Source organism: Astyanax mexicanus, chromosome 17 (assembly GCF_023375975.1).
Source record: "Astyanax mexicanus isolate ESR-SI-001 chromosome 17, AstMex3_surface, whole genome shotgun sequence".
Lineage (NCBI taxonomy): Eukaryota > Metazoa > Chordata > Actinopteri > Characiformes > Acestrorhamphidae > Astyanax > Astyanax mexicanus.
The window spans coordinates 33,692,685-33,706,034 of record NC_064424.1 but is presented as its reverse complement, the minus strand read 5'-3'; the positions used below and the strand labels follow the sequence as shown (position 1 = coordinate 33,706,034).

Below are 13,350 nucleotides of genomic sequence, written 5' to 3'. Positions count from 1 at the left end.
GGTGGAAGGAAGGATCAGTTAAAAGGAACCGGATCAGTAACAGAACATTATCAATGTGGAAGTGTCAGGTCCGAGTGTCAGTCAGGGGTTCTCTCGTGCAGGTCGGGCAGATGGGTCGTTCTGTTTGATTACAAACCCGGTTCACCTTGCCCTTTGGACGCCGCACCCTGGCTGAGCTAACTGGGTTGGTAAACAGGCTTCGTTCGGGCAGCGCCGGGCGAGATACTCCTGCTGCCCCTGTCCGCCTGCTCCTCTCCACCGTGGTGCTGATAAGGAGGCTCGAGCGGATCAGTACTGAAACCAGCGCTTTGTTACCCAGCATGCACTGCGCTCTTATCCGGCCTGTCGTTACACTGTGCAAACAGGCCAAACTCCTCCGTGAACCACAGGCCCCCTCCGCTCCATGCAGCCAGAGCATCGCCCAACAGGAGTTCAGGACATTGGAAAAGGTGGCTTCTTTTAATATTTCTGTATGTTTCTAAACTCACAGTATTATATAAACGTTAATATTTTTGATTATGAAATTCAGCTAACTTATGTACATTTTACCTTAATTAATATAGTTGTTTAAAATGGTAACTGAGCAATCTATAAAAAGAAAAGTATATTGAAAAAATAATTAAGTACCCATATTTATTTATTTTTTTAAGTTATATTAATTAATTAATTAAATTATTATTTTTATTATACCACCAATCTACAGTTGCCAACCTACGACCTTAAACCTACAACTGCCAACAATCTACACCCATCAACCTACAACCGACAACTAACAGCCGGCAACCTGCAACTGCCAACATACAAACACCAACCTTCAAATGCAAATCCAACCGTCAATCTACAGCCACCAATATGCAACCAATAACCAACAGCCGCCAACAGACAACCGCCAATCTACAGCCGCCAACATACAACCGGCAACCAACAGCCGCCAACATACAACCGGCAATCTACAGCCGCCAACATACAACCGGCAACCAACAGCCGCCAACATACAACCGGCAACCAACAGCCGCCAACAGATAACCGGCAACAGACAACCGCCAATCTACAGCCGCCAACAGACAACCGGCAACCAACAGCCACCAACAGATAACCGGCAACCAACAGCCGCCAACAGATAACCGGCAACCAATAGCCGCCAACAGATAACCGGCAACCAACAGCCGCCAACAGATAACCGGCAACCAATAGCCGCCAACAGACAACCGGCAACCAATAGCCGCCAACATAAAATGCCAAACTACAACCGCCAATCTACAGCCGGCAACATACAACCGACAACCAACATCCGCAAGCCTATAACTGCCAAAATACAAACACCAACCTTCAAATGAAACATCCAACTGCCAACCTACAGCCACCAGTCTAAAACTGCAAACCCTACAACCAACAACCTACAACTGCAAACCTACCTTTACAGTTCTCTCTCCCCACACCCATTTCCTAATGAGTGCGTTTTGGTAATTGGCCTTCAAAATTGTGGAGAAAATGGGATAAAATAATATATTTAAATGCATTCACCCTTGATATAAAGCCCTAATAACAGGGGTCAGTGGTGGTCAGCAGTAATAGCTCTGGATCTACAGTTCATTTCTGTCAGTATAGCCACAACAGTTTATTTCGTAAAAATGATTTCAAAAATATACAAACAATACATTTAAGCGTTTGAATTAAAGTTATTTACGTAATATTTCTGTCAGAATAATTAATAGAGCAACAGCTGTGTCAACAAACAAACAAATACACTCAAACAGTCAACGAGAATTCTGTTCGTTTTTAAGTTTTCTTGTTAAAGTTTTTTGCGATGGTGCAGAATTCAGAATTCCAGCAGTTCCTCTTCAGCGTTAAATGAAAGCGTTCTTGGGTTGGCTGGTCTTCCTCAGAACTGTCCTGTGGTTTCCTCAGTACTCCTCTTTGATGGTCATGGGCATGGAGGACGATACAAGGCCACTGCTGCTGGAGACCATGGCTGTGTTACTGGTGTTACTGGGAAGGGCTGAACTGGGAGGTGTGGGAGTGGTGGTGGATGCTGCCTGGGGTTGCTGGAGCTTCTTTTTATTGATCTTCCTCTCTTTGGCCCGCCGGTTCTGGAACCAGATCTTCACCTGAACCAAAGAAAATGAAAGTAAGCAAACTGTTTGCAGTAAATGTACAGTTTTTTTTCCAAGGAATTTATTATTCTGGAAAGTTGTGTAAAAATGATGAGAACGTACTAAAAGTTGATTTTTTTTTTTTTTTGGAAACCATAAATAATCAGTTTTCCAACAGGTTTTATCAGGTAATTACAAGAAAACTAACAGTAAATATAATCTTTGTTAAAAAAAATAGCAATTTTCTACAAAACTATTTCTTATGCTGATATATCTCAAAAGTCAAAAAAGTCAAATGACTGGTAGCAGCAGTTGAAACTGTGAAATTAAAAATGCTAAATTAAATTTAAATACACTGTTTAAAAACTGTGATTAACACATATAGAGTGCATAGAATGTAGTTGTTCCCTATTTTTTATAAAATAGCATGCTGCATGGAGCAATATAAATGCTCCTGGATTACTTGGGCTAAAACGTTTTACACTGACTTTCATAAAAGGATTTGTTGCTGGTTCAGAGACACATGTTTTTTTCCTGGGCTGTGATTATGTGTTTAGCTGTTAATAAGAACTATGGAAGCTGCTGTGGGTCTCTATCTGACAGACTGCTCCCCGGACTGACCTGCCTCTCTGATAGGCTGAGTGCTGTGGCTAGCTCCGCTTTCCTCCGGATGGTGATGTATCGGCTGTAGTGGAACTCCTTCTCCAGCTCCAGACGTTGGTGGTCTGTGTAGACCACCCGGTACTTATCCTTGGTTCTGGTCTTTCCCCCTGAAACAAAACCCACGGTCAGAATCAGCCATTATTTACCTACAATAATGTTCACATTTTATATATTATTAAATAATTAAATATAATGTTTATGTATAACTGTTGTTATTTTTCTATTATTTAAATTTGTATTCATTTTAATATTTGTTTATATATTTTTCTCTTTGTCTTGCAGCTTTTATTGTTGAATTTTGTATTATAAAATATCGTTGTGGTGAAGCACTCTATGTATGTAAACTGCTATATAAATAAAGTTACTATTAATATTATTGCTGTTATTATTTACTATTTTACTGTCTGTGCCTGCAAACGTCTGCACTGTTTTCAATGTCTTAAGTGTATTAAGTGTCTTCACTGTGTCTACTCAGTGTTCACTTAGTCTTTACTGTCTTCACTTTATATGCACTGCAACTTCATTGTGTCTGCACTGCATCTTTATTGTCTTCACTGCATCTTTATTGTCTTCACTGTCTGCACTGCATCTTCATTGTGTCTTCACTGCATCTTCATTGTGTCTTCACTGTCTGCACTGCATCTTTATTGTGTCTGCACTGCATCTTCATTGTGTCTGCACTGCATCTTCATTGTGTCTTCACTGTCTGCACTGCATCTTTATTATATCTTTACTTTCTTAACTGCATTTTCATTGTGTCTTCACTGTCTTCACTGCATCTTCATTGTGTCTTCACTGTCTTTGCTCCATCTTTATTGTGTCTGCACTGCCTCTTCATTGTCTTCACTGTCTGCACTGCATCTTCATTGTGTCTTCACTGTCTTAACTGCATCTTCATTGTGTCTTTACTGTCTTCACTGCTTCTTCATTGTGTCTTCATTGTCTGCACTGCATCTTCATTGTGTCTTCACTGTCTGCACTGCATCTTCATTGTGTCTTTACTGTCTTCACTGCTTCTTCATTGTGTCTTCATTGTCTGCACTGCATCTTCATTGTGTCTTCACTGTCTGCACTGCATCTTCATTGTGTCTTCACTGTCTGCACTGAATCTTCATTGTGTTTTCACTGTCTGCACTGCATCTTCATTGTGTCTTCACTGTCTGCACTGCATCTTCATTGTGTCTTCACTGTCTGCACTGCATCTTCATTGTGTCTTCACTGTCTGCACTGCATCTTCATTGTGTCTTCACTGTCTGCACTGCATCTTCATTGTGTCTTCACAGTCTGCACTGCATCTTCATTGTGTCTTCACTGTCCGCACTGGATCCTCATTGTGTCTTCACTGTCTGCACTGCATCTTCATTGTGTTTTCACTGTCTGCACTGCATCTTCATTGTGTCTTCACAGTCTGCACTGCATCTTCATTGTGTCTTCACTGTCTGCACTGCATCTTCACTGTGTCTTCACTGTCTGCACTGCATCCTCATTGTGTCTTCACTGTCTGCACTGCATCTTCATTGTGTTTTCACTGTCTGCACTGAATCTTCATTGTGTTTTCACTGTCTGCACTGCATCTTCATTGTGTCTTCACTGTCTGCACTGCATCTTCATTGTGTCTGCACTGCATCTTCATTGTGTCTTCACTGTCTGCACTGCATCTTCATTGTGTCTTCACTGTCTGCACTGCATCTTCATTGTGTCTTCACTGTCTGCACTGCATCTTCATTGTGTCTTCACAGTCTGCACTGCATCTTCACTGTGTCTTCACTGTCTGCACTGGATCCTCATTGTGTCTTCACTGTCTGCACTGCATCTTCATTGTGTTTTCACTGTCTGCACTGCATCTTCATTGTGTCTTCACAGTCTGCACTGCATCTTCATTGAGTCTTCACAGTCTGCACTGCATCCTCATTGTGTCTTCACTGTCTGCACTGCATCTTCATTGTGTTTTCACTGTCTGCACTGCATCTTTATTGTGTTTTCACTGTCTGCACTGCATCTTCATTGTGTCTTCACTGTCTGCACTGCATCTTCATTGTGTCTTCACTGTCTGCACTGCATCTTCATTGTGTCTTCCCTGTCTACACTGCATCTTCATTGTGTCTTCACAGTCTGCACTGCATCTTCATTGTGTCTTCACTGTCTGCACTGGATCCTCATTGTGTCTTCACTGTCTGCACTGCATCTTCATTGTGTTTTCACTGTCTGCACTGCATCTTCATTGTGTCTTCACAGTCTGCACTGCATCTTCATTGAGTCTTCACAGTCTGCACTGCATCCTCATTGTGTCTTCACTGTCTGCACTGCATCTTCATTGTGTTTTCACTGTCTGCACTGCATCTTTATTGTGTTTTCACTGTCTGCACTGCATCTTCATTGTGTCTTCACTGTCTGCACTGCATCTTCATTGTGTCTTCACTGTCTGCACTGCATCTTCATTGTGTCTTCACTGTCTGCACTGCATCTTCATTGTGTCTTCACTGTCTTCACTGCATCTTCATTGTGTCTTCACTGTGTGCACTGCATCTTCATTGTGTCTTCACTGTCTGCACTGCATCTTCATTGTGTCTTCCCTGTCTGCACTGCATCTTCATTGTGTCTTCCCTGTCTGCACTGCATCTTTATTGTGTTTTCACTGTCTGCACTGCATCTTCATTGTGTCTTCACTGTCTGCACTGCATCTTCATTGTGTCTTCACTGTCTGCACTGCATCTTCATTGTGTCTTCACTGTCTGCACTGCATCTTCATTGTGTCTTCACTGTCTTCACTGCATCTTCATTGTGTCTTCACTGTGTGCACTGCATCTTCATTGTGTCTTCACTGTCTGCACTGCATCTTCATTGTGTCTTCCCTGTCTGCACTGCATCTTCATTGTGTCTTCCCTGTCTGCACTGCATCTTCATTGTGTCTTCACTGTCTGCACTGCATTTTCATTGTGTCTCCCCTGTCTACACTGCATCTTCATTGTGTCTTCACTGTGTCTACCCTGAATCTGCAATGTCTTCCCTGTCTGTACTGTGTCTTTTCTCCATCAGTGGAAAGTTGAACAGAGGGTGTGGTTTAGGGGTGTGGTCTAAGTGTTGTTAATTGACTGTATTAATATCCATGTATCTGCACAGTGCAGGCTAAGTGTCGCAGCAGCATGGAGTTAAACATTACAGCCTGAGGAGAAACTGTGGGTCATTAGGCTCTATGCCAGCAGGCTGAGAGACTCTCATTAAGGCTCTTAATCTCTGTCGTTAGCATTCATTCTGCCCGGCGCCGGCAGTGATGAGCTATCTGTGACAATTTAACTGTTTGTGCACCAGAGATACGTCTAGCACCTCTGCCCTACAGTATCACTCACACACACACACACACACACACACACACACACACACACACACACACACACACACACACACACACACACCAGTTCTTCAGTGGTTCTTTACAGCAGTGTTTCACAGCCTGGTTTCACAGCCTGACCCAAATAATCAGCTCTTTTACAGCTCAGAGATAAAGTGACGGTGTTATAGCAGGAAAACACCAAAATATGCAGGACAGTGGACCTCCAGGACACTGCTGTGGAACAGGGTGGATTCTAAAGATGCACTGAATATTTGGCACCATTTGATTAAAAAAAATGTAAATTCTGAACCATTTGTAATAAATAATGCTGACCTCAGTGTTACATCTGAGTCTTAGCATCTGTTTGTTTACTAGCTATGATTACAATGCTGAGTTAAATTTATGATTAGCACAGCTGATGTAAATGTATTATAATAACATTGCTGAGGTAAATTTAATCCTATAATAGCATTGCTGACATAATTTTGTGATTAGGATAGCACTGTTGAGGTAAATGCATTATTAAAATAGCATTTCTGTGTTAAATGTATGACTAGAACATCCGTAATTAGAATAGTGCTGTTAACCATGTAAGCTGTTAATATTGCTTGCAATTTAGGTGAAGCAAGCATGTGTAAAGCATTTTAATGTAAAATTGCTTAATTTTGCTGAATTAAATACAAGTAACAAAGTAAACGAGTAACAAAAATATGAACACCACACAAGGGTTAAGACAAGCAGAAGATGATTCATACTGAAAAATACTTTTAACTATTTTTCCTAGATCTTCAAACTTTAGAACAGGTCAATTTGACCCAGAACATAAGAGAAGGGTTAAAGATGTTTATACTAATAAATAAGCTTTACAGTTTAAAAGGGGTTCTTCAGGGGTTCTTTAATAAAGGAAATGTTTCTAAAAGGAACCATGATAACTTCTTTAAAAGAAACGATTGACCAGATGACCATAAACAATTTAAAGTTGTTGTATATTTCATTAATATTTAAATAATATTATATTATTATTATATTAATAACTGTCCATTTCTTTTTCAGACTGCAGAGACAAAAGGCACATTATACTGGTACTGAACTGTTTACCATCACTGTTTTTTACTATTATTTAGCATTGTTTACAAATTTACAGTTAATTAATATATAAACAAAGATGAAAAAAGGAAAAAAGTACAGAGATATGCTCTGTATGATTTAGAATAAACTTGTGTCTTTGCTTAACATTTATAATTAGTTCCTCCTCCTATTCCTGCCTTCTGAGTTCAGAGAGGAGTAAACTCTGCGGCTAACGGGATAATAATAATCTGTTTCATGCGCAAAACAATAAATAAAGAAATTGTAGCATCACTGTCTGTTCTGATCTAAATATCTTACATTCATCGATAATTAATAGATTATTGAACTTATTTTTGGGTATATTCTATCTGCTGAAGTTTTTTTTTATTTAATACAGTGGTATATTTAAGATAACATTCATAAATTAAATGAAAATAACAAATTTATATTAAGTATGATTAAATATCAGCAATAGATATATAAATATATAATTTGAGAGCAGCCGTATCTTAACAAAAAATGCCCTGTAATTTTATTTTCCAGAATTTTAATTTTTCATTTTTTTGTACTTTGTTTCTTTCAAGTCGAGTCACAATTATTTGTATAGCTATTTTTACAAGTGACATTCTCACATAGCAGTTTTACAGTAATCGATGAATAAGACGAGATCAACAAAACATAAAGCATAATCATAGCACATTAATTGATTTGACTTTATTTTTGTTTTATATTATTTTATAAATATGATTCATTTTATATATTTTTTATTTAATTTTCTTTATTTTTCTATTTACTCAGAATTTATTATACTGTTCTTAAGTTCACTTGAATTTAGATATGTTTTAATTATTATATTATTTTACTATTTTACATCAATTAGTTTGATTTATTTTGCTACATTTACTTTGATTTATTCGACTTTAATTTACTGTAATTCTGATTTATTGTATTATAGCAGTCAGTGGGTGAAGGTTAGCGCTGTGGTCTGCTCGTATGGAGGTGTCAAGGGTCTGCTGAGGCAGGTGGAGGACGGGGGGTCGCTGGGGTTGGTAGGTGGGGGGTTTAATGGGAGCTGATGAGAAGGTAAAGGTGATAAAAATCGACCCTTAGTGTGGAGTTAATCTGTAACACGGACCGTAAAATTCCCGTCTGGGACAACAAGATAATGGACCTTAAATCTGGATTAGAAACAGCCCGTCTGATCCGGCCCGGCCCATTAGGACCCTCATTTAGAGCAGCATCGCCAAACACTCCTAAATCACCCTGTTTACCTTAATTACATAAATCAACACTCGACAGCCGTCCAAACCCTCATACTGAATGTCTGTGTGACCGCCCGGCCCTCGATCACGATGCCCGTAGAGGCCAGTTCTGGGAGTAAAATCCAGTAAAAACTTGTGAAATCCAGTGCAATTTTGTAAAATTCAGCACTATTTAGTACTAAGGATATTTTTATACAGAGTTTTGTTCAGAATGAACCTTTAATCCTCAAATAAACACAAACCCCTTTGTCATAGATGCGGCTCAGTCCATTCCCACCCAGAACCCCAGGACAGGACTCCTCACAGACAAATTTTATCGTTTTTTTTTTTTTAACAACCATTTAATTTTTTTTCTGTTGATTTATGATGGAAAATGATTTTGAAAATAAACGTTGTATCTGACTGCAGCAGCTCAGTGAAGGTACAGAAGTGTATAATGTTTTGGCTGGATACAACATGCCGCTTAGATTCATTCTTGGTGAATAAATCTCTGAATTACTTACTGAATTTCAGTTGATAAAATATAAATAGATCAAAAAAAATCAAATGCACTGAATTTATAGTATTTTTCATTTCCATTTTCATTTCCAATCCATAGCTTAGAGTTTAGAGTCTAAATGAGAAAGCTTAGAATGCAATTTATTGTTTTTTTATTACATTTGTATTTATTATTATTATTTTATTTTTATTTTTTTTACTGTCCAAATCCACCAGTGATCCTACACCAGTTTTTATTTTATTTAATTAAAATGATAGCGATGGTAAAATATTGAAGCGTCTGTTAATAAAGTATTGTTTACAGGCTATTTTATTTAGTCATATATCCCTCCACTATTTTAATGTACACCACTGTACGCTATTCTGAGTGTTTCATGTCAAATGCACTCTGAATTGCTCTGTTTAAACAGAGTGCAGCACTGTAACTGCAGTATTGTTTTAAAATGCTTAATAACATTAAACAAAATACAATATTAAAACCCACCCAAAAATATAATATATGACCATATATACACATATACAATACACCCAGAAAGGACAGAATATACTTCACTACACATTCTACATATATCTGCAAGTATCGCACTGTATATTTCATACATTTCGTTTCCATATTGATCACACATATACACTTTGCCATTGATTTTGAAAAACATATATATTATCACTGACCCACAAAACTTTAGAGTTTGATGATGAATGGTTCAATAGAAATGCTCCAAAATTATAGTATACTGACTTCCACTAAAAGTTAAAATATATATATATTTTTCTCTCCTATAAAGATGTTTTTTTATGTGATCTGTCACATTTTTGTATCAATCAATTAATTGTTACAAATGTATGTTTTTAACTATAAACAACAAAAATATCTAAATGTCACCTAAAAAAAAATAACCAAAATATTTCAATATGTCACAATTATATGCTTTTTTTTGTTTTTCTTTATATATATATTAGACATATTTAAAGACGCTTACTCGTTCCGTCTGTTAGTTCTGCTCTTGTTCACAATAGCACATACACTACACCCGTACACTGAACCTGAGCTCTCTTATAATAATAATAATAATACTAATAATAATAATAATAATAATAATAATAACAATATATTTTTACACAACTTTCCTGCAGACATAATTCCCTAATTCCTGGTCAACGCAGCCAAAAATTGGAGCCGACCCTGTCTACCTGAAGGCAGCTGTTAGCTTGATCCATTATCTCTCAGGACACCTGAAACACAAGCGTCCAGCATAAAGGAGGCAAAATAAAATATCCCTGACAGGCTGGACATCCCAGTCACACCTGCGTTACTCTACCTGACACGCTTTACCAGTGCTTTTAACTGAGTTTCTCTATTAGTGTTACTTTACCTGTTACTTGAATTACTGAATTACTCGTTTTTTGGGTAAGCATTACCTGTTTTAGCTGTGTCTGGGTAAGAAAAACATTAATTATTTATAGCTATATTAGCTCTTCCTGCATTACTTCGCCTGTGATATTTTACCTGCATTGCACCACCTGTGATATTTTACCTGCATTGCACCACCTGTGATATTTTGCCTGAGTTACTCCACCTGTGATATTTTACCTGAGTTACTCCACCTGTGATATTTTACCTGAGTTACTCCACCTGTGATATTTTACCTGAGTTACTCCACCTGTGATATTTCACCTGCATTGCACCACCTGTGATATTTTGCCTGAGTTACTCCACCTGTGACATTTTACCTGAGTTACTCCACCTGTGATATTTTACCTGAGTTACTCCACCTGTGATATTTCACCTGTTACTCTAACTGCATTACTCTCTCTAGGTACTTACCTGTTTAGGCTGTGTCTGGGTAACTTTTACATAAATTATATCTACTTACATTAGTTCTACCTGAGTTGCTTTATTGTGATATATTACCTGTTACTCTACCTGCAATACCCTCTCTGGGTTAACATTACCTGTTATAGCAGTATCTATATGGGTCACTTTTGGTCAGGGTAGTTTTATCTGGGTTATCTTTACCTACTTACAGTACCTGTTTAGTTCTACCAGGGTAAATATCAGGTGAGGTCAGGTTAGGGTTAACCCTGCGTATCTATGTTAATCTACCTGTGCTGTCTTACCTGGGGTTGGGGGTGCTGCACTCCGTCTCATCCATTCGTACGGGTTCCTGCGGGGGGCACTGGGAGAAATCTGCCCAACTGAGGGGGGCAGGAGCCCAGGGGGCTGTACGGGGGCAAACTCAGGTGGGCTGAAGGTCAGGTGTCCAGGGTTTGGAGCAGATGGAGCGGGTCCAGCACTGTAGGTAGCCCAGTCCTCTCGATTGGGGTAACCTGGGCTCCAGGTCCCCGTCTGAGCCTCGCCGCTCACACCTGGCACATGATGATGATGATGATGGTGAGGATGATGGTATCCGGTGAAGTCGGAGTACTGTGGTGCAGGTGGAGGTGGGGGAGGAGGCGGAGCGGGGACGAAGGTCTGGGGGTTCAGGTTGAGGCCGGGGTGTCTCCCGGAGTTGGGGTACATGCTGCCGTCCTTCTCCAACAGGTAACTCACGTACATGGTTCCACCTGAGGGTTCCAGATCATACTGCGCTCTCCTGCTCACCTGTACCCTCTCACCTATACCTGCACAGCTTCCTCTACTGGACCTGAGTGAAGACTGCCAGCTGCAGCCCGACTCTCACTGCTGAGAGCACTGACGTAGACTTTATGACTTTATGACCCCACCTCCACCCCCCACGCACACCTGGGGGCAGTTACCTTTGGTTACGGCCTTCTGCCCTGCAGACCAGTCTTCTGCATCTCTTTTCTAAACTACCATTACTGACTGCACAGCACACACACCTCATCATACTGATCCATATTAATATCATATAAGTCTAATGATGGTTTAATATTAGTGTATACTTATAAAATATTAGCTCAATAATAATAATAATATGTATTACTTTATTTATTAATTGCTTAAAACAAATACAATTAATAATTCAGTTAGTATAATATTGTAATTTTACTGTAAAAGTAGTGTAATAATAGTTTGATGCTATTGATTGTGCTTACTGTATTGTGATACTACTGTTATTTTTAAAAAAGGGATATTAAAGTCATGTTACAATAATTTACAAATTAATAAATCCTCAATAAAAGAAATAATAAACTGAATGAGAATTATTTACATTTTGAAATTGGTAAATGACTTCTGATAAAAAGGTGCTCTGTTATTATTATTCTGTGTTGTTCAATTGTTTTCATTTCAATATTCACTTCCTGGTAAAAAATAATAATCGCCACCTGGATTTGAGTAAGTAAAGTAAGTAAGATCTGGGGTTGATGCTGCAGTTGGTCAGGTCTGGGTTCAGCAACAGTATGTGCTGAAAGAATGAGGTCAGCTGACTACCTTAATATACTGAATATAGAACAGGTTATTCCATCAATGGATATTTTATTATTTTTTATTCCAAGATGATAATATCAGGAGTCATGGAGCTGGAATTGTGAAAGAATGATTCAGGGAGCATGAGATCATCATTTTCAATTTAGAGTTTACCACAGAGTTCAGACCTTAACCTAATTGAGAATATTTGGGATGTGCTGGAGAAGGTTTGCTTAGAGGTCAGACTCTAGCATCATCAATGCAAGATCTTGGTGAAACATTAATGCAACACTGGATTGAAATAAATCTTTTGACACTGCAGAAGCTAATCGAAACAATGCCACAGTAAATCCACAGTCAATCAAAATATTAGAGTGTGAAATCTTTTTTTTTTTGGCGACTTTTTTTGGCCAGGCAGTGTATAAATGTAATAAAATATTTACTGGAGACTTTAAAAGCAATAAATATTAATTATTATGGTGTAAATTATTCATAGTTTGAATGTTAATATCAGAAACCCCACCCTGCTGCTGTTCAAACTGTAGCACAGCTGGAGCACAGAGGGCAGGTATCTTGTTTGGGTGTTGAGTGGTGAAAGTGCAGGGAGTCTCCAGTAGAGGGCGCCTCAGTAAAAGGGAATATTATAATTGTACATTTTAGTTTACATACTGAGACTCATAACTTTTGACTATTTATTAGACTACACAGATATATTTTCCAGCTTATTGACTTTCTACTTCCTCTCACGCGTTTGTCCACCTAGTTATGGCATGACAGGGAGGACAATGTCAAATTCTTCATGCTGTGCTTGTTCTGTTACAAAGATACATTTTTATTTTACAAAATTATTTGAATTATTGTGATATTCTACCACAAGCTTTAGCTAAATACAGAGACAATATAATAAATATTAGGTGAACGTAATATTACATGGATAAACACGCAGCCAGAATGTGAATTCAGTCCCTTTAAAATAAAACATTATAAAGGTTGTTTCACTGTTGATGTAAAAGGTTTTTTTCTATAGGGGCGGAGTTATGCCAAGATATCAGCGTGGAATTTTTG

The 13,350-nt window shown here is 38.5% G+C and overlaps 1 protein-coding gene across 3 annotated transcripts; it reads right to left on the bottom strand.

Moving 5' to 3' along the window:
* Positions 1 to 670: 670 nt before the first annotated feature.
* cdx1b (caudal type homeobox 1 b) lies at positions 671 to 11,588 on the bottom strand. Of its 3 annotated transcripts, none has more exons than XR_007425011.1 (4): positions 11,034 to 11,588; positions 2,715 to 2,863; positions 1,105 to 2,108; positions 671 to 950 (listed from the first exon to the last, which is right to left on the bottom strand). XR_007425011.1 is itself a non-coding variant. In XM_007236260.4 (3 exons), the coding sequence occupies exons 1-3, from the start codon at positions 11,470 to 11,472 to the stop codon at positions 1,905 to 1,907; spliced, it is 792 nt and encodes a 263-aa protein (XP_007236322.2). In that variant the 5' UTR covers positions 11,473 to 11,588; the 3' UTR covers positions 671 to 1,904. The 3 variants fall into 3 exon arrangements, 1 of the variants encoding a protein (XP_007236322.2); XR_007425013.1 differs by having other exon boundaries at positions 1,161 to 2,108; XM_007236260.4 differs by having other exon boundaries at positions 671 to 2,108.
* Positions 11,589 to 13,350: the final 1,762 nt, after the last annotated feature.

What these genes read in the sequence shown, in the direction of transcription:
- cdx1b (XM_007236260.4), bottom strand. Translation starts at nt 11,472, where the DNA reads ATGTACGTGAGTTACCTGTTGGAGAAGGACGGCAGCATGTACCCCAAC. An exon ending in TGCAGCACCCCCAACCCCAG is followed by an intron (nt 2,864 to 11,033) that starts GTAAGACAGCAC and finishes GTTTTGTTTCAG; the next exon opens with GGGGAAAGACCAGAACCAAG. An exon ending in TCAGCCTATCAGAGAGGCAG is followed by an intron (nt 2,109 to 2,714) that starts GTCAGTCCGGGG and finishes TCTTTGGTTCAG; the next exon opens with GTGAAGATCTGGTTCCAGAA.